The sequence below is a fragment of the Phalacrocorax carbo genome (genome assembly GCF_963921805.1).
Source record: "Phalacrocorax carbo chromosome W unlocalized genomic scaffold, bPhaCar2.1 SUPER_W_unloc_1, whole genome shotgun sequence".
Lineage (NCBI taxonomy): Eukaryota > Metazoa > Chordata > Aves > Suliformes > Phalacrocoracidae > Phalacrocorax > Phalacrocorax carbo.
The window spans coordinates 1,235,236-1,257,437 of NW_026990243.1; the positions used below are offsets into that span (position 1 = coordinate 1,235,236).

At 43.4% G+C, this 22,202-nt stretch overlaps 2 protein-coding genes across 2 annotated transcripts in view; one reads left to right on the plus strand and one right to left on the minus strand.

Moving 5' to 3' along the window:
* Nucleotides 1–22,202, plus strand: part of LOC104047827 (NAD(P) transhydrogenase, mitochondrial-like) — an 849,989-nt gene that overhangs the window by 694,705 nt on the left and 133,082 nt on the right. The window lies entirely within an intron of this gene.
* Nucleotides 1–22,202, minus strand: part of LOC135310808 (potassium/sodium hyperpolarization-activated cyclic nucleotide-gated channel 1-like) — a 281,354-nt gene that overhangs the window by 58,759 nt on the left and 200,393 nt on the right. The window contains exon 5 of the mRNA XM_064439797.1: nt 21,876–22,022. Within this exon, the coding sequence (XP_064295867.1) occupies nt 21,876–22,022 (147 nt within the window). The remainder of the gene's footprint in view (nt 1–21,875; nt 22,023–22,202) is intronic.

Below are 22,202 nucleotides of genomic sequence, written 5' to 3' on the forward strand. Positions count from 1 at the left end.
TGTTCTTTACACTGCGAAACCATCCTGAATGGCAGAAACAGTGTGGAATACATCCACATGACAATACAAAGAGTCTAACAACGATGGCTTTGAAAAAAGATAATAGCAAGTCTGGATCTAATTGTAATCTGGAGAAAAAGTGTTTAAGAGAGGAGCAAGAAGAAGAAAATACTGATTTGTTGGTTGCACCCTGGTGGAAATGGGGAGATAAGGAAGAGGGTGCTTCTGCTCCTCCTCAGGAGGAAGAAGCAGGAGGATTCAGTCCAGTTTCGGGACGTACCCAAGGGAGAAGGGGAGGAACTGAACCTAGGTTTCTACAAGCCCCTCTTTGAGAGGCTGTGGGAAACGGTGGTCTGGTAGTGGTAAGGGTCCCCTTCTCAATAACTGATTTAAGATCATGGAAGGAAACTGCAGGAATCTATCAGAAAGATCCCGAAAGGGTTGCAAAAGTAGTTGAAACAATAATTAGAACACAAGATCCTGACTGGAATGATTTACAAGTAATATTGGATACTCTATTGGATGACACTGAGAAAAAGATGGTAGTGCATACTGCTAAGAAACAAGTGGAAGGAGCACATGTGAACGGGGATTTGCAAGGAACGGTAGACCAGAATTTTCCATCCACAAATCCTGGGTGGGATCCGAACCAACCAGGAGGAAGGGCAATGTTAACACGATATCAAAAGTGGATTTTGTTTGGGGTAAGACATGCCATGCCAAAAGCAATAAATTGGTCTAAAATTTATGAGGTAAGACAGGAAATAAATGAGTCCCCTTCAGCCTTTACAGAAAGACTGAAGATGACTGCCAGAAAATATACTAATCTGGACCCAGAAAAACCAGAAGAAGCTGCACAATTGGCATCTATATTTATGGGCCAATCGGCCCCAGACATTAGAAAGAAGTTACAGAAATTTGAAGGACCTGAGTCCAGGGATTTAGGAAAAATGCTTGAAGTAGCTTGGACAGTGTATAATAATAGGGAGAAAGAAAAAGTAATAAGACAAGCCCGAAGGGATGGAAAATTGCTGGCAGTTTTGGCTAGAAATAATCAAAGGGGCAGAGGAAGAGGTCGAGGGATAAATTCAGATGACAGAAGAAGAGTGTTTAAATTGGCAGCTGATCAGTGTGCCGTGTGCAAAGGATGGGGTCATTGGAAAAAGGAATGTCCCAAATTAAGTGAATTGGACCCTTCCCTGCAGGCAATAAAATTGATGACTTTGGATGAAGAGTTATGAAGGGACCGGGGGAATCAACCCTAGCTGAACCCCTGGTTACATTGAAGCTAGGGGATGAAGAAATAGAATTTTTAGTAGATACAGGAGCTACATATTTGGTGTTAAATATGTGTAAAGGAAAATTGAGTCATGAATCTGTAAATGTTGTTGGTGCGACAAGGTAAAAAGAAAAACGGCCATTTTTAAAGCCTTTAAAATTTAAAATAGGAAAACAATGGGTAACTCACCAATTTTTGTATATGCCAGAATGTCCATTGCCACTGTTAGGATGGGATCTGTTGAGTAAATTAGAGGCTGAAATAATTTTTAAAGATGGGGAAATTAAATTATTAATACCAGAATCAAAAGCCGTAGAGGCAAGAACCTTTATTTTACAGGATACATTTGAAGAATCCCAGATTCTGGAAGAAGTAGAGAATGCTGTGACCCCCTTAGTATGGGCAGATGGAGTGCCTGGACAATCTAAATTAGCAGAACCAGTGAGGGTGAGTTTGAAGCCAGGAGCAAAGCTGGTAAGACAAAAACAATACCCAATCAAATGGGAGGCCCGAAAAGGATTAGAAGGGGTGATTACAAGATTTTTAGAGTATGGATTATTGATAGAATGTGAATCAGAATATAATACTCCTATATTGCCAGTAAAGAAATCTGGAGGTAGAGAATATTGAATAGTCCAGGATTTAAGGGCTATAAATCAAATTGTACAGGACATACATCCAGTAGTAGCAAATCCATATACGTTGTTAACAACCTTAAAGGAGGAACATAAATGGTTTACCATACTAGATTTGAAGGATGCCTTTTTCTGCATACCTCTAGATAAAGACAGCCAGAATATATTTGCTTTTGAATGGGAAAGTCCTACTACAGGACGAAAAACTCAGTTAACGTGGACTGTGTTGCCAAAAGGATTTAAAAATAGTCTCACAATATTTGGAAATCAGTTGGTGAAAGAATTAGAACTCTGGAAGAAGCAAAATCAAGGAGGAGGTGTGTTATTGCAGTATGTTGATGATATCTTAGTGGTGGCAGAAAGTAAAGAAAAATGTTTTGAACTGTCTATTAATCTATTGAACTTTTTGTGCCAAGGAGGATACAGAGTTTCTAAAAGCAAGGCTCAAATCAGAAAGGAAGCAGTGAATTATTTAGGATTCCAAATATCCCAAGGGCAAAGACAATTGGACAATGAAAGAAAAGAAGCTATTTTCCAAATCCCTGAACCAAGCAGCCCAAAGGAATTGAGAACCTTTTTAGGAATGATTGGATGGTGCCGACTTTGGATTTTGAATTATGGACTGTATGTAAAACCATTATAAGAGGCATTGAAAGAATCAAAGGATAAATATTTAACCTGGATACCCGAATGCCAAACAGCATTCAAAGAACTTAAAAGAGCCTTGATGATGGCCTCTGCATTAGGCCTACCTGATTTAACTAAACCTTTTGAGTTGTTTGTCCATGAAAGACAACATTTAGCACTTGGAGTGCTGACACAATGACTGGGAACCTGGAAGAGACCTGTGGGCTACTTCTCCAAACAACTTGATAATGTGAGTAAAGGATGGCCTGGATGTTTATGGGCAGTGGCAGCAACAGTACTGCTGATCCAGGAAGCCTGAAAGTTAACAATGGGGCAAAAGATTACAGTATATGTCCCGCATATGGTGGTGACTGTATTAGAACAAAAGGGGGGTCATTGGCTATCTCCTAGCAGAATGTTGAAATATCAAGTTGTTCTGTTAGAACAAGATGATGTGGAATTGAAGACTACTGCTATAGTGAATCCTGCTATGTTTTTAACAACAGAAAATCTTATGGATAATTTAGAACATGATTGCTTGCTAACTGTTGAACAAGTTTATTCCAGCAGGCTTGATTTAAAAGATGAACCTTTGTCCAATCCTGACCTGGAGTTGTTTATGGATGGAAGCAGTTTTATGCAAGAAGGGAGACGGATGGCTGGATATGCTGTTGTTACTACCACTGAGGTATTGGAATCCAGAACACTCCCGACAAATACTTCAGCACAGAAAGCGGAGTTGGTGGCATTAACACAAGCCCTGAAAAAGGTGGAAGGAAAAAGAGTAAACATATGGACTGACTCTAAGTATGCATTTGGTATAATCCATGCCCATGGAGCCATATGGAAAGAAAGAGGATTGTTGTCTGCTCAAGGATCACCGATAAAATACAAGGAAGAAATACTCCGACTTTTGGAAGCTGTGCAGAAACCAAAGGAAGTGGTGATAATGCATTGTAAAGCTCATCAGTTCGGACAAACAGCTGTGAACATAGGTAACTGATTGGCAGATAAAGCTGTAAAGGAGGCTGCAGAAAAAGGTATTCTCACATTAGTACCGGTAAAACAACTGGAAATTCCAAATTTAAAACTTAAGTATAATAAATTGGATTAACAATTGGCAGAACAATTAAAGGCTTCACACAATAAAGAAGGATGGTGGGTAACACCAGAAAGACAGGTAATTGTAACTCCCCAAGTTATGGTAGAGTTAGCAAAAGAAAAACATGATCAAACACATTGGGGAATTGATGCTATGGTGTCTAGTTTAAAATCCTCTGTATTATGCGTAGGAATGATAGGGATAATTAAATCAGTAATAGCAAAATGTCCAATTTGTCTCAAAAATAACCCTTTACATCAGATAAAAGCACCTTTAGGGGTAACTAAGCAGGGCAATTCTCCAGAAGACTACTGGCAAATTGATTTTTCCAAGTTACCTAGACAAAATGGATACAGGTATTTATTGGTATTAGTTGAATAACTTTTCTGGATGGCCTGAAGCTTTTCCATGTCGCACCAAGAAAGCAAGGGAAGTAGTGAAAATATTGTTAAAAGAAATAATACCGAGATTTGGGGTACCATTGGGTATGTCCTCAGATAGAAGACCACATTTCATAGCAGAAATAGTTCAACAAGTAAGTAAAATTTTGGGAATAAAATGGGACTTACATACTCCCTGGAGACCACAGTCAAGTGGAAAGATTGAAAGAATGAATCAGACCCTAAAGAGACAAATTAGTGAAATATGTCAAGAAGTGCCCATGAAATGGCCACAAGTTTTGCCATTAGCACTTCTGAGAATTAGAGTCCAACCAAAATCTAAAAGTGGTATTAAGTCCATATGAAATTTTGTATGGGAAACCATACCAAACTTCTAAAATTCCAGGTAAAATAAAAATCACAGGGGAAACAGATTTAAAACTGTATTTGATTTCTCTAGGAAAGACTCTTGATGCTCTCCGAAAATATATTGTGCTGACCAGATCACTTGCTTTGGACACACCAGTTCACCAATATCAACTGGGTGACCTTGTGTACATAAAAACTTGGAACTCTGAACCCTTACAAGAGAAGTGGAAAGGACCTTTCCAAGTGTTGTTAACAACTTACACTGCAATCAAGGTAGAAGGAAGTGAACCTTGGATACATTATACGCGAGTGAAGAGAGCACCATCATGGAAAATCGTCGATAGAGACCCTGAGACTGCTAAATTGACTCTAAAATATGTATAAGTTTTATTGTACATGGGTGTTTGTTTTGATGTGGAAGATTTGTTACAGGAAAAGGGGAAGTAGATGTAGAATATCAAGAAAAGGTAGTTACCTTTACAAGATGACAGGGAAATGGATGCTGATCATGTTGATGATCAGAACTGTAGATACAAAGGATTCAGAAATCTCAACTGTAGAACAAATGGTCAAAATCCCACAGAAAATCCCAGAGGAAAATTTGATGATTGGATTGATAAAAGGGTTTGCTAATTTGCAAAATGTAACCCAAATTACTGCATGTCTTCCAATTCCGAGAGCTGTAGGAGAATCAATTCCATGGGGAATTTTGACTACAAATTTGAACAAGACAAAACCTGATAATGACAGTATGTACTGTGAACAAGTTCCCAAAATTGAATGGGTAGATAAAATAACACCTACACCAAAACAAAAAACTGTAAGGAATAAAGAAGAGTGTGATAAATTAGGAGTAAAATCCCACCCTTATCCTCAATATAAGCCAAAAGGTTATTATAACCCTTGGAGACCCGGACCAGGTGGAGTCTGTCTCTATCTTGAGTCAATTAAAACAAATGTTAGCCGGATGATAATGGAATGGAAATGTAGAAAAGATAATCAGACCAAACAGAAAGAAGAAACATGGGAGTCGATTTGGTCAATGGCCATTCTATCCCGATTCCAATATATGGCAAATGCCTCTTGGTGTTTTGCTTGGGATGGGGTGACCCTCGAAAATTCTCTAGCAGTAAAGGACAAAGAGACTACATCTCGAGAAAAGGAAATTATGGTACCCTGGTGGAGCTGTGAGGAGATACACAATTGCAGTACAGTTGATAGAGCAGTTCAAGACATCCCACCTTTGGCAGCAGCATTAAAATACGGCTGCTTGTGTAGAGAGTTGAAAAACCATTTAAATTTAACTGATTTATATGAACCTAAGAAAGGAACAATATTAAGTTGTGAGAAATCTACAATTCCTAGTCCAGGACATTTAGTTTGGGCAATGAGTGATAGAACTTGGACCACACATTTGCAGTTAGATGGGAAAATTAATCAGATTACATTGGGAATGCCTATATTATGTCCCATTTGGAAAAAGGCCCCCTTTAAAGGAAACTTAGAAAGTTTAAAACTTAAACGAGTCAAGAGGTCCCAAATTGAAGATGAAGATAGGAATGAACCATCAACTGGGGTAAAGATTGGTTGGGCTTTAGAATCGTTGTTAGCTCCATTGTCTACATACAGAAATAGAGCTTGGCTGTATAAATTGACAGGGCAAGTTGAACGGCTAGCAAATGTCACAAGAAAAGGATTTAAACAACGGAATTTGCAGCTACAAGTGACCTCTAGGATGACATTACAAAATAGAATGGCCTTAGATATGCTCTTGTTAAAGGAACGTGGGATTTGTGGATATTTGAAAGATAGGATAGCTCATTGCTGTACACATATTCCAAATGTTACACAAGATGTAGAGCATGATCTGGAATTATTAGATCAGATAGAAAAAGATACACAAGAAATTCAACATGACATGCAGGAAAATTGGCTTGACAAAATTTTTAACGGATTAGGATGGAATTTGAGTTCTTGGGTAAAATCTTTGATAAATACTGGTATCCTTTTGTTGATAATGTTTTGGGTAATAATGCTAGTATACTACTGTTTGAAAAAAGAAATCGAAAGAAAGATAGGATGTTTTGTTATGGAAGTATTGAAAGAGTGATTATTTCAAAACTTCCAAAGGGGGGAAATGTAACCAAAGTGATTAAATTAGTCAACCAGGGATGTTGCTGGGAACATATGGGAACATGGAGTATACGAATCAGTGTATCTGTTGAGCTGTATTTTAGTATCTAGGTAATCATTTATGTGATCAAAACAATAGACAACGTGTTTTTGTCAGTAGAGGAATGTATTTCTGTCAGAAAAGGATGACAAAGTGTGGTTTCGTGTAGTGGACTGAGAAAACTGGCCAGGCCAGGACTGCCAAGATTAAGAGCCAAGAAGGTAAAAGGTAATTCCGGCAGGGAGAGATCACGACCACCGACTCATGGACTACCGACCCAAGTAACACCACCTACTCAAAAGACAACAATGGAAAAGGACAACTGGGCCTGCGCAGTAATTTACATATGGAGCGAGCAAGTTTGTACCAATCACTAAAAAGAATGCTATTGAATATGTATGGATAAAATGAATATGTATATTTTTGATCTATAAATCATATGAGAAGGGTGTGTAAGGTATGCATGCTTGGAGCAGCGATCCCCCGTGCATCCAGCGCTGCAATAAAGAATTCCTGCTCTTTAATACTAAATTGGTGTTAAAAAGTTGTTTCTGATTTTACTGCATTTTTTCAGTAACAAACCCATGAGTTTCCTCACTTTTACCCTTCTGGTTCTCTCCCCTGTCCCACTGTGGGGGAGTGAGCGAGCGGCTGCGTGATGCTTGGTTGCTGACTGGGGCTAAACGACAACAGTCCTTTTTGGCACCCAACATGGGGCTTGACGGTTGAGATAATGACAGATTTCACTGAAATGCACTAGATTGAATTTATAGTGGTTATTGCTGTACAGCTATTAATTGGCAGGCTTCTGTGCTTGCTAGGGGACTTGCTTGCCTTACTGTATATACATACACTGTATGCCTTAAAGTCTAGTGCTCATTAGTGGCTGCTTTTTGCTTTTGATTCTTGCCGTACTGCTTATATACTTTGCTGTGCCTGGAAGCATTCTGAAAACAGCAATGGCCAAGTGCCTGGGCTGGCAGATGGCCAGGGCATTGCTGCTATTTCTCTGCTACTGTACTGGACAGGCTGGAACTCCAGTGCGAATTCGAGTCGAAGGGACTGTGACCCGTGGATGAGTCCATGTGGAAGCAGGATACCCCAAAGCATCTGTGGCTGTGTATAAGGCCATGCCTGAGCAGGTATATCTCGAAGCATCTGTGGCCTTGGTTATGCCTGTGCCACAGCAGGTATACCTCTGAGGCAATTGTGACTCAAGGATAGATCCATATTGGAGAAGGTACACCTCGAAGTGTCTGTGGCTGTAGATAAGTCCGTGCTGCAGCAGGTACACCTTGAAGCATCAGTGGCTATGCATGAGGTCTTGCTGGAGCACCTCAAAGTGTGCGGCCATGGATAAGCCCACAACAGAGCATGTTTACTTCTGGACGGACTGCAGCCATGGGCAAGGCTGTGTTGGAGCAGGCTTACTTCTGGAGGGACTGCAGCTGTGAGTAAGGCCACAGTGGAACAGGTATATCCCTGAAAGCATTGTGCCCCATGGAGAAGGCCATGCTGGAACAGGTACACCTCAAAGCGACTGCGGCTGTGGATAAGTTTATGCCACAGCAGGAGTAACCCTGGAGAGACTGTGGCTCCTGGGTAAGGCTCCACTTGGAGCAGGTACAACCCTAAAGGACTGCAATCTGTGGATAAGTCCAAGCCAGAGCAGGGGCAAGGGGAGGAGTTCATTACAATGTTAAACCTGATGGTCTGGTCCAAAGGGGCCAGGGGTGGAGATTGTAATGGATATACCTTTAAATTGTTGTAACCTGTAAGCAGCATGTTATAGAAATTACTACAGCAGGAACCACCTCAACCAATGGAGGACAAGCCTTAGAAACAGCAGTGCAAGTGCAACAGTGACCTGACCTGAGATGGCTTTGGTGCCCAATAACTCCACGCAACACACCATCTCTCCTGTCCTGAGTGACCACAAGAACAGATGGACCCCAAAGTCATGGACTGAATTAACTCAATGGACATTTCTGGATATTTTAAAGACATTTTACAGGGAAGGTCCATAGACTAAGGGAATCATATCTGTGTATTTTATCAAAGGATGGGAAGGGGGGTGGTGATTAATGAGATTGTTCTGGATAGTGTGGAACATGAGCATGACGTAAATGGTATGGAATAGGGGCTGGATACTGTCCTGGTTTTGGCTGGGATAGAGTTAATGTTGTTCGTAGTAGCTAGTATGGGGCTATGTTTTTGTTTTATGCTGAAAACAGTGTTGATAACACAGAGATGTTTTAGTTGTTGCTAAGTAGCACTCACACTAGTCAAGGACTTTTTCAGCTTCCCATGCTCTGCCGGGTGCACAAGAAACTGGGGGGAGACACAGCCAGGACAGATGACCCAAACTGGCCAAAGGGATATTCCATACCATATGACATCATGCTCAGTAGATAAAGCTGGGGGAAGGAGAAGGAAGCGAGGGAAATTTGGAGTGATGGCATTTGTCTTCCCAAGTAACCGTTACGCATGATGGAGCCCTGCTTTCCTGGAGATGGCTGAACACCTGCCTGCCGATGGGTAGTGGTGAATGAATTCCTTGCTTTGCTTTGCTTGCATGCATGGCTTTTTCTTTACCTATTAAACTGTCTTTGTCCCAGCCCCTTAGTTTTGTCACTTTTGCTCTTCCAATTCTCTCCCCCATCCCACTGTGGGGGAGTGAGCGAGCAGCTGCATGTTGCTTGGTTGCTGACTGGGGCTAAACCACGACACTTACATATATGTCTTTTAACTTTTGTAATTCAGGTGTCCTTTTGGAAGAGATTTCTCTTAGGTGTCTTCATTGGTTTTTGTTGGTTTTTTTTTCTTGTTTCTACCATCTCCTTTTCATGTCATGACAGATACAAAGACCACTTTTGGGACTAGGGCCTTCTGATGGCAGATGATGTTCAAGCATGTATGTGGCAAGGACTTCGAATTAAAAAAATGTAAACTCTAGAAAACTTCACAAGAATCTCTGTATGCTGAACAACCAAAGATAATATTTATGTAAGGGAAACACACTAATTGCTACCAAGTGCTAATTAATAACTCAAGAAATGAGGGAGATAGTTAATTGCAAATGTTATTAAAGGCAGAATTTATCTCACACGTCAACTTCTGCTTGAAGATGTAGAATTTTTTATAAGCTAGTCAGCTAGGTTTTCTTTACAGTGAGAGAGTGTGTGAGGGAGGTTGTCTTGGTTTTGGCTGGGATAGTTAATTTTCTTCATAGTACCTAGTATGGCTATGTTTTGGATTTGTGCTGGAAATAGTGTTGATAATATATGGATGTTTTAGTTACTGCTGAGCAGTCAGGGACCATGGTCTAGCAGAAAGCACCTGGAGAGTCTTGATGTCGACCTCTGAGGGTTTGGAGCCAGGGATATAGAGGATCTGAAGCCCATTACACTCCAACTGAAAAGGAGATATTGGCAGCATATGAAGGGCTTGGAACTGCTTCAGAAGTGGTTGGTACCAAAGCACAGCTCCTCCTGGCACCCCGACTGCCAGTGCTGGGCTGGATGTTCAAAGGAAGGGTCCCCTCTACACATCATGCAACTGATGCTACATGGAGTAAATGGGTCGCACTGATCACCCAGCGAGCTCGAATGGGAAACCCCGATCGCCCAGGAATTCTGTAAGTGATCATGGACTGGCCAGAGGGCTGAAACTTTAGAGTGTCACCAGAGAAGGTGATGTGTGCTGAAGAGGCCCCACTATAAAATACATCACTAGAAAATGAAAAGCAGTATGGCCTGTTTACAGATCGATCCTGTCATATTGTGGGAAAACATCGGAGGTGGAAAGCAGCTGTATGGACTCCTACACGACAAGACGCAGAAACTGCTGAAGAAAAAGGTGAATCAAGTCAGTTTGCAGAAGTGAAAGCCATCCAGCTGGCTTTAGATATTGCTGAAAGACAAAAATGGCCAGCCTCATGGATGGTGGCAAATGCCCGGGGGGAGTGGTTACACCAATGGAAGTAGAGCAAGTGGCAGCACAGAGGCAAACCCATCTGGGTTGCCACATTGTGGCAAGATATGGCTGCCCAGGTAGAGAACATGGTTGTGAACGTACGTCATGTGGATGCTCCCATATCCAAGAGTCATGCCACTGAAGAACATCGAAATAACCAGCAGGTAGATCAGGCTGCCAAGACTGAAGTGGCTGAGGTGGATCTGGACTGGCAAGTATGAATTATTTATAGCTTGTTCGGCTCATGATACATCAGGATATCTAGGAAGGGATATAACATACAAATGGGCTCGTGATGAAGGGGTGGACTTGACTGTTAATGCAATAGCACAGATTACCCATGAATGTAAAATGTGCACCATAATCAAACAAGCCAATCAAACCCTTTTTGTTGTAGAGGACAATGGCTGAAATATCAATATGGGGAAGCCAGGCAAATTGATTATATCACTCTTACAATGCTTACAATGGTGGACGCGACTACTGGATGGTTGGAAACATACCCTGTGACTGATGCCACTGCCTCGAATTCGATCCTGGGCCTTGAAAAGCAACTGTTATGGCGACACGGCACCCCTGAAAGAATTGAATCAGACAACAGGACTCATTTCCAAAACAACCTCATAAACACCTAGGCCAAGGAGCATGGCACTGAATGGGTATATCGAATACCCTATCATGCACCAGCTTCTGGGAAAGTTGAAAGATACAATGGGCTGTTAAAACCTACACTGAGAGCAACGGATGCTGGGACGTTCAAGCACTGGAATACACATTTAGCAGAAGCTACCTGGCTAGTCAACACTAGAGGATCTACCAGTCAACCTGTCCATGCCCAATCAAAACCCCTGCGCACTGTGGAAGGAGATAAGGTCCCCACAGCACATATAAGGAACTGGCTGGGAAAAACAGACTGGATTATTCCTTCCTCAGGAAAGGGCAAACCTATTAGTGGGATTGTTTTTGCTCAAGGACCTGGGCGCACTTAGTGGGTAATGCAGGAGGATGGGGAAGTCCAATATGTACTTCAAGGTGACTTAATCCTGGGTGAAAATGATCCATGATTTGAGTTGTATGATGGCAGTGTTACATGATGCTGTATGTCACCACTGCTGTGGCTGCATACATCAGAGGTATTATAGCAGGAACCTCTCGCTGTTTGCCAAGCTAGAGGCAAGAGGAAGAATTCATTGCAATGTTAAAATTTATCATAGAGTCATAGAATCATTAAGGTTGGAAAAGACTTCTAGGATCAAGACCATCAACACAACGCTACCATGTCTTGTAAACCATGCCCACATCTACACATCCTTTAAATACCTTCAGGGATGGTGACTCCACCACATAGAATCATAGAATGGTTTGGGTTGGAAGGGACCTTTAGAGGTCATCTAGTCCAACCACCCTGCAGTGAGCAGGGACATCTGCAACTAGATCAGATTGGTCAGAGCCCCATCCAACCTGACCTTGAATGTTCCTAGGGATGGGGAATCTACCACCACTCTGGGCAACCTGGTCCAGTGCTTCACCACCCTCATAGTAAAAATTTTTTTCCTTATATCCAGTCTAAATCTACCCTCCTTTAGTTTAAAACCATTACCCCTTGTCCTGTCACAACAGGCCTTGCAAAAGAGATTGCCCCCATCTTTCCTATAGTCCCCCTTTAAGTACTGGAAGGCTGCAATAACGTCTCCCCGCAGCCTTCTCTTCTCCAGGATGAACAACCCCAGCTCTCTCAGCCTGTCCTCATAGGAGAGGTGCTCCAACCCTCGGATCATTTTTATGGCCCTCCTCTGGACCTGCTCCAACAGGTCCACGTCCTTTCTGTGCTGAGGGCTCCAGAGCTGGATGCAGTACTCCAGGTGGGGTCTCACCAGAGCAGACTAGAGGGGCAGAATCACCTCCCTCGACCTGCTGGCCACGCTTCTTTTGATGCAGCCCAGGATACGGTTGGCCTTCAGGGCTGCAAGTGCACATTGTTGGCTCATGTCCAGCTTTTCATTCACCAGTACCCCCAAACCCTTCTCTGCAGGGCTGCTCTCAATCTCTTCATGCCCCAGCCTGTATTGATATCAGGGTGTGCACCAACCCAGGTGCAGGACCTTGCACTTGGCTTTGTTGAACCTCATGAGGTTCTCACAGGCCCACCTCTCCAGCTTGTCCAGGTCTCTCTGGATGACATCCCGTCCTTCTGGTGTGTCAACTGCACCACTCAGCTTGGTGTCATCTGCAAACTTGCTGAGGGTGCACTCGATCCCACTGTCTATGCCACTGATGAAGGTATTAAATACTACCGGTCCCAGTACAGACCCCTGAGGGACACTACTTGTCACTGATTTCCATCTGGACATCAAGCCATTGACCTCTACCCTCTGGATGTGACCATCCACCCAGTTCCTTATCCACCAAACAGTCCACTCATCAAATCCATATCTCTCCAGTTTAGAGAGAAGGATGCTGTGGGGGACTGTGTCAAAGGCCTTACAGAAGTCCAGACAGATGACATCCATAGCACTTCCCTTGTCCACTGATGGAGTCAGTCCATCACAGAAGGCCGCTAGGTTGGTCAGGCAGGACTTGCCCTTGGTGAAGACATGCTGGCTGTTTCAAACCACCTCCCTGTCCTCCATGTGCCTTAGCATAGCTTCTGGGAGGATCTGTTCCATGATCTTCCCAGGCACAGAGGTGAGGCTGACAGGTCGCTAGTTCCCTGGTTCCTCCTTTCTACCCTTTTTAAAGATGGGCACAATGTTTCCCTTCTTCCAGTCCCCAGGGACTTCACATGACTGCCACAACTTCTCAAATATCACGGAGAGTGGCTTAGCGACTACATCAGCCAATTCCCTCAGGACTCTGGGATGCATCTCATCAGGACCCATAGACTTGTGTATATCCAGGTTCCTCAGGCAGCCATGAACCTGATCTTCCCTTACAGTGGGAGGGGCTTTATCCCCCTGGTCTCCATCCTGCAGTCCATCGGCTTGGGAGGGGTGAGAAGAGGGGTTACCAGTGAAGACTGAGGCAAAAATGTTGTGGATTATCTCAGCCTTCTCCTCGTCTTTTGATACAAGGCCACCATTCTTGTTCATCAGGGTGCGTATACTTTCTTTGACTTTCCTTTTCTTGTTGATGTACCTGTAAAAGTCTTTCTTGTTATTGTTTGCATCCCTTGACAAATCCAGCTCCAGCCGTGCCTTGGCCCTCCTGAACCCACACCTACACAACCAGGCAGCGTCCCTATACTCTTCCCAGGATACCTGTCCCTGCTTCCACTGCCTGTGCAGTTCCCTCCTGCACTTTAGTTTGACCAGCATGTCTTGACTCATCCATGCTGGTCTCTTCTCTTGCTTGCCTGATTTCTTACACCTGGGAACTGAGAGCTCTTGCGCTGTATGGAACGTGTCCTTAATTATCTGCCAGCTCTCTTCTGTTCCCTTGTCCCTGAGGACCGTTTCCCAGGAGGTCCTGCTGACTAACTCCTTGAAGAGCTGGAAATCTGCTTTCCTAAAATTTAGCATCTTTACTATACTCCTAGCTTTTCCCATATCCCTCAGGATTGTGAACTCCAACAGTGTGTGATCACTGCAACCCAGGCTGCCTCCAGTCTTGACGTCATCAATGAGCTCACTTGCATTGGTGACCGTCAGGTCTAGTATTGCATCCCCTTGGGTAGGGCTGTCTATTATCTGGCTCAAAAAGTTATCCTCAATGCATTCTAGGAATCTCCTGGATTGCCTACACCTCACCGTGCTACTTTTCCAGCAAATGTCGGGGTGGTTGAAGTCCCCCAGTAGGATGAGAGCCTGCAAGTACGAAGCCTCCTGGAGTTGGAGGAAGAACGCTTCGTGAGTAGGCTCCCCTTGATCAGGTGGCCTGTAGTAGACACCAAGCACAAGGTTCCCTTTGTTGCCTCTGTCTCTGATTCTTACCCATAAGCTTTTGACCTGCTCGTGGTTATTCTTCAGGGACAGCTCTTCATCTGTATCAATTTTTTTATGTAGAGAGCAACCTCTTCTCTGGGAAGCCTGTTCCAATGCCTGAAAACTATTTCAGTGAAGAAATTTTTCCTAATATCCAGTCTAAACCTACCCTGATGCAGCTTGAATCTGTTTCCTCTCATTCTATCACTAGTAACATGGGAGAAGAGAATGAAACCCACCTCGCTACAACCTCCTTTCAGGTAGTTGTAGAGAGCGATAAGGTCTCCCCTCAGCCTCCTCTTCTCCAGGCTGAACAACCCCAGCTCCCTCAGCTGCTCTTCATAAGACTTGCTCTCCAGACCCTTCACCAGCTTTTTTATCCTTCTCTGGACACGCTCCAGCAACTCAATGTCCTTCTTGTACTGAGGGGCCCAAAAATGAACACAATATTCAAGGCGTGGCTTCACCAATGCTGAGTACAGGGGCGCGATCACTGCCTTACTCCTGCTGGCCACACTATACCTGATACAAGCTAGGATGCTGTTGGCCTTCTTGGCCACCTGGGCACATTGCTGGCTCATGTTCAGCCAGCTGTCAACCAGCACCCCCAGGTCCTTCGCTGCCAGGCAGCTCTCCAGCCATCCTCCCCAAGCCTGCAGCATTGCATGGGGTTGTTGTGGCCCAAGTGTAGGACCCAACAATTGGCCTTGTTTAACCCCATACACTTTGCCTTGGCCCATTGATCCAGCCTGTCCAGATCCCTCTGTAGAGCCTTCCTACCCTCAAGCAGATCAGTCCTCCCACGTAACTTGTTGTCTCAAGGGTGCACTCGATCCCATCATCCAGATCATTGATCAAGATATTAAAGACTGGCCCCAACACTGAGCCCTGGGGAACCCTGCTCATGACTGGCTGCCAACTGGATTTAGCTCTGTTCACCACAACTCTCTGCGCTTGGCCATCCAGAAAGTTTTTTACCCAGCGAAGAGTACACCTGTCCAAGCCATGAGCTGCCGGCTTCTCTAGAAGGATGCTGTGGGAGACAGTGTCAAAGGCTTTGCTAACATCCAGGTAGATAACAGCCACAGCTTTTCCCTCATCCACTAGGTGGGTCACCTGGTCATAGAAGGTTGGTCAGGCAGGACCTGCCTTTCATGAAACCATGCTGGATGTGCCTGAACCCCTAGTTGTCCTGCACATGCCTAGTGAGCTCACTCAAGATGTATCACTCCATAATTTTCCCCCATACCAAGGTCAGTCTGACTGGCCTGTAGTTCCCTGGATCCTCCTTCTGGCCCTTCTTGCAGATGGGTGTCACATCAGCCAGCCTCCAGTCATCTGGGACCTCCCCTGTTAACCAGGACTGCTGATAAATGATGGAGAGTGGCTTGGTGAGCACTTCCGCCAGCTCCATCAGTACCCTTGGGTGGATCCCATCTGGCCCCATAGACTTGTGAGTGTCCAGGTGGCTCAGCAGGTCGTAAACTGCTTCCTCCTGGATTATGGGGGGTTTATTCAGCTCCCCGTCCTTGCCTTCCAGATCAAGGGGCTGAATACCCATGGGATATTGCCTAGTCCAAAGCAACCATGGGTGGAGAATGTAATGTGGAGAATTACCTTTAAATTGTTGTAACCCATGATTTGGATTGCATGTTATAGGAACCACCTGAACCAATGGAGGACAAGCCTTACAAGAAGCAGTGCAAGTGTAGCAGTGACCCTATCTGTGCTGGCTTTGGTGCCCAATAACTCCACGCAACACACCACCTCTCCTGTCCTGAGCAACCAGTATAACAGATGGAGCCCAAAGTCATAGGCCAAATGAACTCAATCAACATTTTATGGATATTTATGGACATTTCACAAACATTTTACAGGGGAAGGGGTGGTTAATAAGGATGTATTGGGTAGTGTGGGACCTGAGCATGATGTAAACAGTATGGAATAAGATTTTGGCTGGATTAGAGTTCATTTTCTTCATAGTAGCTAGTATGGGGCTATGTTTTGGATTTGTGCTGGAAATAGTGATGATAATACAGGGACATTTTAGTTATTGCTGAGCAGTGCTTACACAGAGTCAAAGCCTTTTCTGCTTCTCACACCACCCCACCAGCAAGTAGGCTGGTGGTGCATAAGAAGTTGGGAGGGGACACAGTTGGGAGAACTGACCAAACTGACCAAAGGGATATCCCATACCATATGATGTCATGCTCAGCAATAAAACTAGGAGGGATGTTGGGGGGGGCACTGCTCGGGGACTAGCTAGGCATCAGTCAGTTGGTGGAGAGCAGTTTTCATTTGCATCACTTATCTTTCTTGAGGTTTATTTTTTTCTCTCTGTTTTTTTCCCCCCTTCTTCTCCTTACACATTTTTTAATTATTAAGCTGTTTTTATCTCAATCCACAGGTTTTCTCACTTTTACCCTTCCAGTTCTCTCCTCCATCCCACTGGGCAGGAGGGGAGTGAATGAGCGGCTGTGTGTTGCTTGGTTGCTCGCTGGGGTTAAACTATGACAGGGGTGTGCGCAGAGGGACTGTGGTGATTCGCTCAGATTTGATGCAGAATTTGTAGAGAGCTACAGATAGGTTAGATGAATCCAACCCTGTATGGCCTGGAAGAAGCAATTTAAAATCTTCTATCTCTGCAGAAAATGTAACTGCCGGCCTAAGGGAACAACCCCCTGGGAAAGAAGAGGTATTGTCTACATTTATTTAGCATGAATCTAGACTCCTTTTTGATCAAGTATTGTTCATGTAATGTTTTAATATTTAACCTAAGCTTAGGGACAGGATATCTTGGCCATCAGCATTATCCATTTATTTGAGGACAAATGTTCCTTTTGGAAGAAAATAAAGGAGAGTTGGCAAGAGAAAAGAGCCTTGAGCTGTCCTTAGGTGACATGCAACCATATGTGAATAAAAAGGATAAACACATGATGCCACTCACATGGGAGCTGAGGCATTAGTAGAAATGATAAAAACATACACAATAGGCATTAATATGCTAAAAATCACCAAAAATATTACAAAAGGAATGTGAGACTTGCTTAAGAAATAATCCAGAAATTCAAAGGAGACCCTTACCAGGAGAGGTGAAAAAAGGTTCTGTACCTGGGAGTTACTGGCAAACTGATTTTTCAGAATTACCAAAGTGTAAAGGATATAAGTATTTATTGGTAATTGTTGATACCTTTTCAGGCTGGTCGGAGGCTTTCCCGTGTCACACCAACAAAGCCAGACAGGTAGTAAAAGTGCTTTTAAAATAAATAATACTTAGATTTGGAGTCCCTGAGGGATTTTCATCAGACAGAGGACCCCATTTTTGTAGCAGAAATTATCCAAGAAGTTTCAAAATTTTTGCAGATTAAATAGGATTTGCACACTCCATGGAGACCACAATCTAGTGGGAAAGTAGAAAGGATGAATCAAACAATTAAACACCAAATTAGAAAATTATGTCAAGAAGCCCAAATGAAATGGACCGAGGTTTTACCCTTGGCATTACTTAGAATCAGAATAACACTGCAGACACAAGAAAAAGTTAGCCTGTTTGAAACAGTGTATGGAAGACCTTATGTTGTAAACTTAACAGGGAAAGACAATCAGATGCACCTGAATAGAGATCAGATTCTAAGAGACTACTTAATTTCTCTGGGCAAGGTTATTAACTCTCTCCATAGGTATATTCTGGTTAAAGCTCATGTACCTTTAGACTTGCCAGTGCGCCCCAGAGATTCAGTACATCTACAGCTGTGGAAAGATGAACCACTTGCAGAGAAGTGGAAAGGACCTTACCAGTTGCTGCTGACTACAAATACTGCAGTAAAGCTCCAGGGAATCGAGTCCTGGATCCATTACCCTAGAATAAAAAATATATCTTCACCTCTATAGACTTCCACACCAAAGAGACCCTTGAAATTAAAGCTAAGTCATATCCAGTATTGAATTATTCAAATAAGATTGTATCCAGGGAAAATAGTTTTGTATGATATTGGAAAATTATTTGTGAAACTAATAATGAAATGGTTGATTGTTGTAGGTGTTCTGATAATTTGGACAGGAAAAAGTGATTCACAGATTATGCTACAACAGTGGGACAGAAATAAAAATCTATGGGAATTACTAGCCCGAGAGGTAACCAATAGATCCTCCTTTAGTACTGGATCTGGGAATTCAGTAGGAGATATGTATAGTTCATGCCTGATAGGAGTTCCCACTCCCCTAGAACTCCAGCAAATATAACTGGAGGCCCTTGCTCTATAGGAAGATTGGCCCCTTACTTTTAAATAAGAAAGATTTACAACATGAATCGAGAAAAGCAGAGATGTTTCTCAGCAACCTAATGACTGTGATTCACAAATCGTTTTATATAGTCCAAGTGAAATCACGGCAGCTGCTATTCTCACCCCTGGAGTCAGGGTAGCTATGAATTACTGTATTCTAAAATGAATGGCTTGTGCACTGGTAAAAGACATAAACTTTACCTCACAGGCCTTGGCAGCATTGGTATTGAATTATCTCTCAGATAATTCATAGTTACTAGAAAAGAAAATACAACAAATGAGAAAATTTTGGCTGGCTAAAGCAACTCATCATAATTACACTGAATGCCTTCTTTGCTTTGGTCTTTACTGCTAAGGCTGGCCCTCAGGCATCTCAGCCCCCAGAAGAGAGAGAGAAAATCTGTAGAAAGGAAGACTTCCCCTTGGTTGAGAAGGATTGGGTCAGAGATCACCTAGGCAAACTGGATCCTCACAAATCCATGGGCCCCGATGGGATGCACCCATGAGTGCTGAGGGAGCTGGCGGATGTTCTTGCCAAGCCACTCCCCATCATCTTTGAAAGGTCATGGAGGACAGGAGAGGTGCCCGATGACTGGAGGACAGCAAATGTCACTCCAATCTTCAAAAAGGGCAAGAAGGAGGACCCAGGGGACTATAGGCCAGTCAGCCTCAGCTCCGTTCCCAGACAGGTGATGGAGCAGTTTATCCTGGAGGTCATCTCCAAGCATGTAGAGGACTAGAAGGTTATCAGAAATAGTCAACATGGATTCACCAAGGGAAGATCATGCCTGACCAACCTGATAGCCTTCTATGATGGCGTGACTGGCTGGGTCAATGAAGGGAGAGCAGTGGATGTTGTCTATCTCGACTTCAGTAAGGCATTTGACAGTGTCTCCCATAGCCTTCTCACAGGCAAGCTAATGAAGTGTGGGTTGGATGAGAGGACAGTGAGGTGGATAGAGAACTGGCTCAACAACAGAACTCAGAGGATCGTGATCAACGGGGCAGAGTCTGGATGGAGGCCTGCCACTAGTGGTATTCCCCAGAGGTCTGTACTGGGTCGAGTCCTGTTTAAGATATTCATCAATGACCTGGACGAAGTGATAGAGTGTAACCTCAGCAAGTTCACTGATGATACCAAGCTGGGAGGAGTGGCTGATACACCAGGAGGCTGTGCTGCCATCCAGCGAGACCTGGACAGGCTGGAGAGCTGGGACAAGGGAAACCTGATGAAATTCAACAAGAGCAAGTGCAAGGTCCTGCACCTGGGGAGGAACAACCCCATGCACCAATACAGGCTGGGGGCCGAACTACTGGAAAGCAGCTCTGTTGAGAAGGACCTGGGAGTGCTAGTGGACAGCAAATTGACCCTGAGCCAGCAATGTGCCCTTGTGGCCAAGAAGGCCAACAATATCCTGGGCTGCATGAAAAGGAGTGTGGCCAGCAGATCAAGAGAGGTTATCTTCCCCCTCTACTCTGCCCTAGTGAGACCACATTTGGAGTACTGTGTACAGTTCTGCCCCCCCCCCCCCCCCCCAGTTTAAGAAGGATGTGGAACTGCTTGAGCAAGTCCAGAGGAGAGCTATGAAGATGATCAGGGGGCTGGAGCATCTCCCATATGAGGAAAGGCTGAGAGACCTGGGTTTGTTTAGCCTGGAGAAGAGAAGACTGAGGGGGGATTTCATCAATACAGGATGATGGGACTAGACTCTTTTCATTAGTTCCCAATGATAGGCCAAGGGGCAATGGGCACAAGCTGGAACACAGGAAGTTCCACCTGAATATGAGGAAAACTTCTTTACTGTGAGGGTGACAGGGCAGTAGAACAGGCTGCCCAGGGAGGTTGTGGAGTCTCCTTTTGTGGAGACATTCAAAACCTGCCTGGACACAGTCCTGTGCACTCTGCTCTAGGTGTACCTGCTCAAGCAGTGGGGGTTGGACAAGATGATCTCCAGAGGTCCCTTCCAACCCCTACCATTCTGTGATTCTGTGAGTATGCCAACTATTTTAAATATGGAACTAGAATGATTTTGGAAAAGGATTGTGTGACATATTTTCCTTTCACAACAAAGATCTGGATTCAGTGATACAGACAATCCATCACAGACCTGTTATTCTTATGATACATAATTTGTTAAAAAAAATAAACCCTCACATATCTTTCCAAAAGTACAGATGGCATTCTGTGCTCTGTTGGGAGTTATATATACATGTATTTACTACTCCTCCTCCAATAGCAGAGGACGCTAAAATGCATTACTTGGTATTACTGAAAAGTACACGGGTTTCATCACACATCAGACCATTCCTCTTTTATTGCTACTTTTGTATTTTCCCTGTTTATGCTTTCTTCTCTCTGAATTTTTCAACTTCCTTCTTCTCCTCTGTTTTTTTTGTTTCCTCCTCTTTTCTGTAGAAGATACCAGCCAACTCATAAGAAGAGCGTCCTTGAGTAGATGAAGCACGAGCATCACCCAACAGAAGACAGTCAGATTTATATTCCGGTTAAGCAGCTACCTCTGTTATAGCGAGATGAATGCTGCCTTCCTCCCACACAAGTACCTTGCCAAAGAAAATTCCAACTGCTTCCACACAAAACATAGCATTTAAAAAAAAACCAAACTGGAATACAAACTAGAGTTTTAACAAATGAGATTTTTTAATGGCTTGTATGTCATATTTCAGCTTCCTCACCTCAAATACAAACCATCTTAACCAAGGATGCTACTTCACAGAATGAAATAGAGGAGCTCTCACTTCACTGGTGGCTTTCAGTGGTGTCATCTGCACAGATACCTGGTTAGCAAGTAGGGGAAGCAGAAAAAAACTTTCACCCAGGACTATTCTAGTCTAGCCACTCTATTTTAAAGAATGACAGAAGACTATGAGTTTCTGTCAAGAGTTAAGGACAGAATTTTACTCTTTGACATCCTTGTGTGGCAGTGACTCTGACAGACTGGTTGACAATATTGTAAACATCCTAATTTCTTTGTATTGATGTAATACAAATTTCATTCTCCTAGGTCAAATGAGATTAAAAGTTACATAATAGAATCAGAAAGAGCATGTCAACACAGAAAGAGCAAAGACATTAAAGTTTTCCATATCATGAAGAAACACTTGAACGCTTACCTCCCTAAGAGGATCATTGAGCTCACTGAGAATGTTTTCTTCATCAAAGATCTTGCCTTGGTAGCGGTGCTCATAGTAATCATGGATCTTCTGGCGCATGTCAGCAGGTAACTTGTGGAATGACATGTACTGTTCCACTTGTTTGTACTGTCAGAAGAATAAAAGAAACAATCAGAAAAAAACAACCCACTTTTTTACTATTAAAGGCACCTACAAAATGAGAATTTATTCATGTATCCACTGAAGCTTTATATATTTTATAAAGATAACATTTTATACATGTCAGAGGACCATCACACAAATATTAGTGTGCTGGTTTTGGCTGAG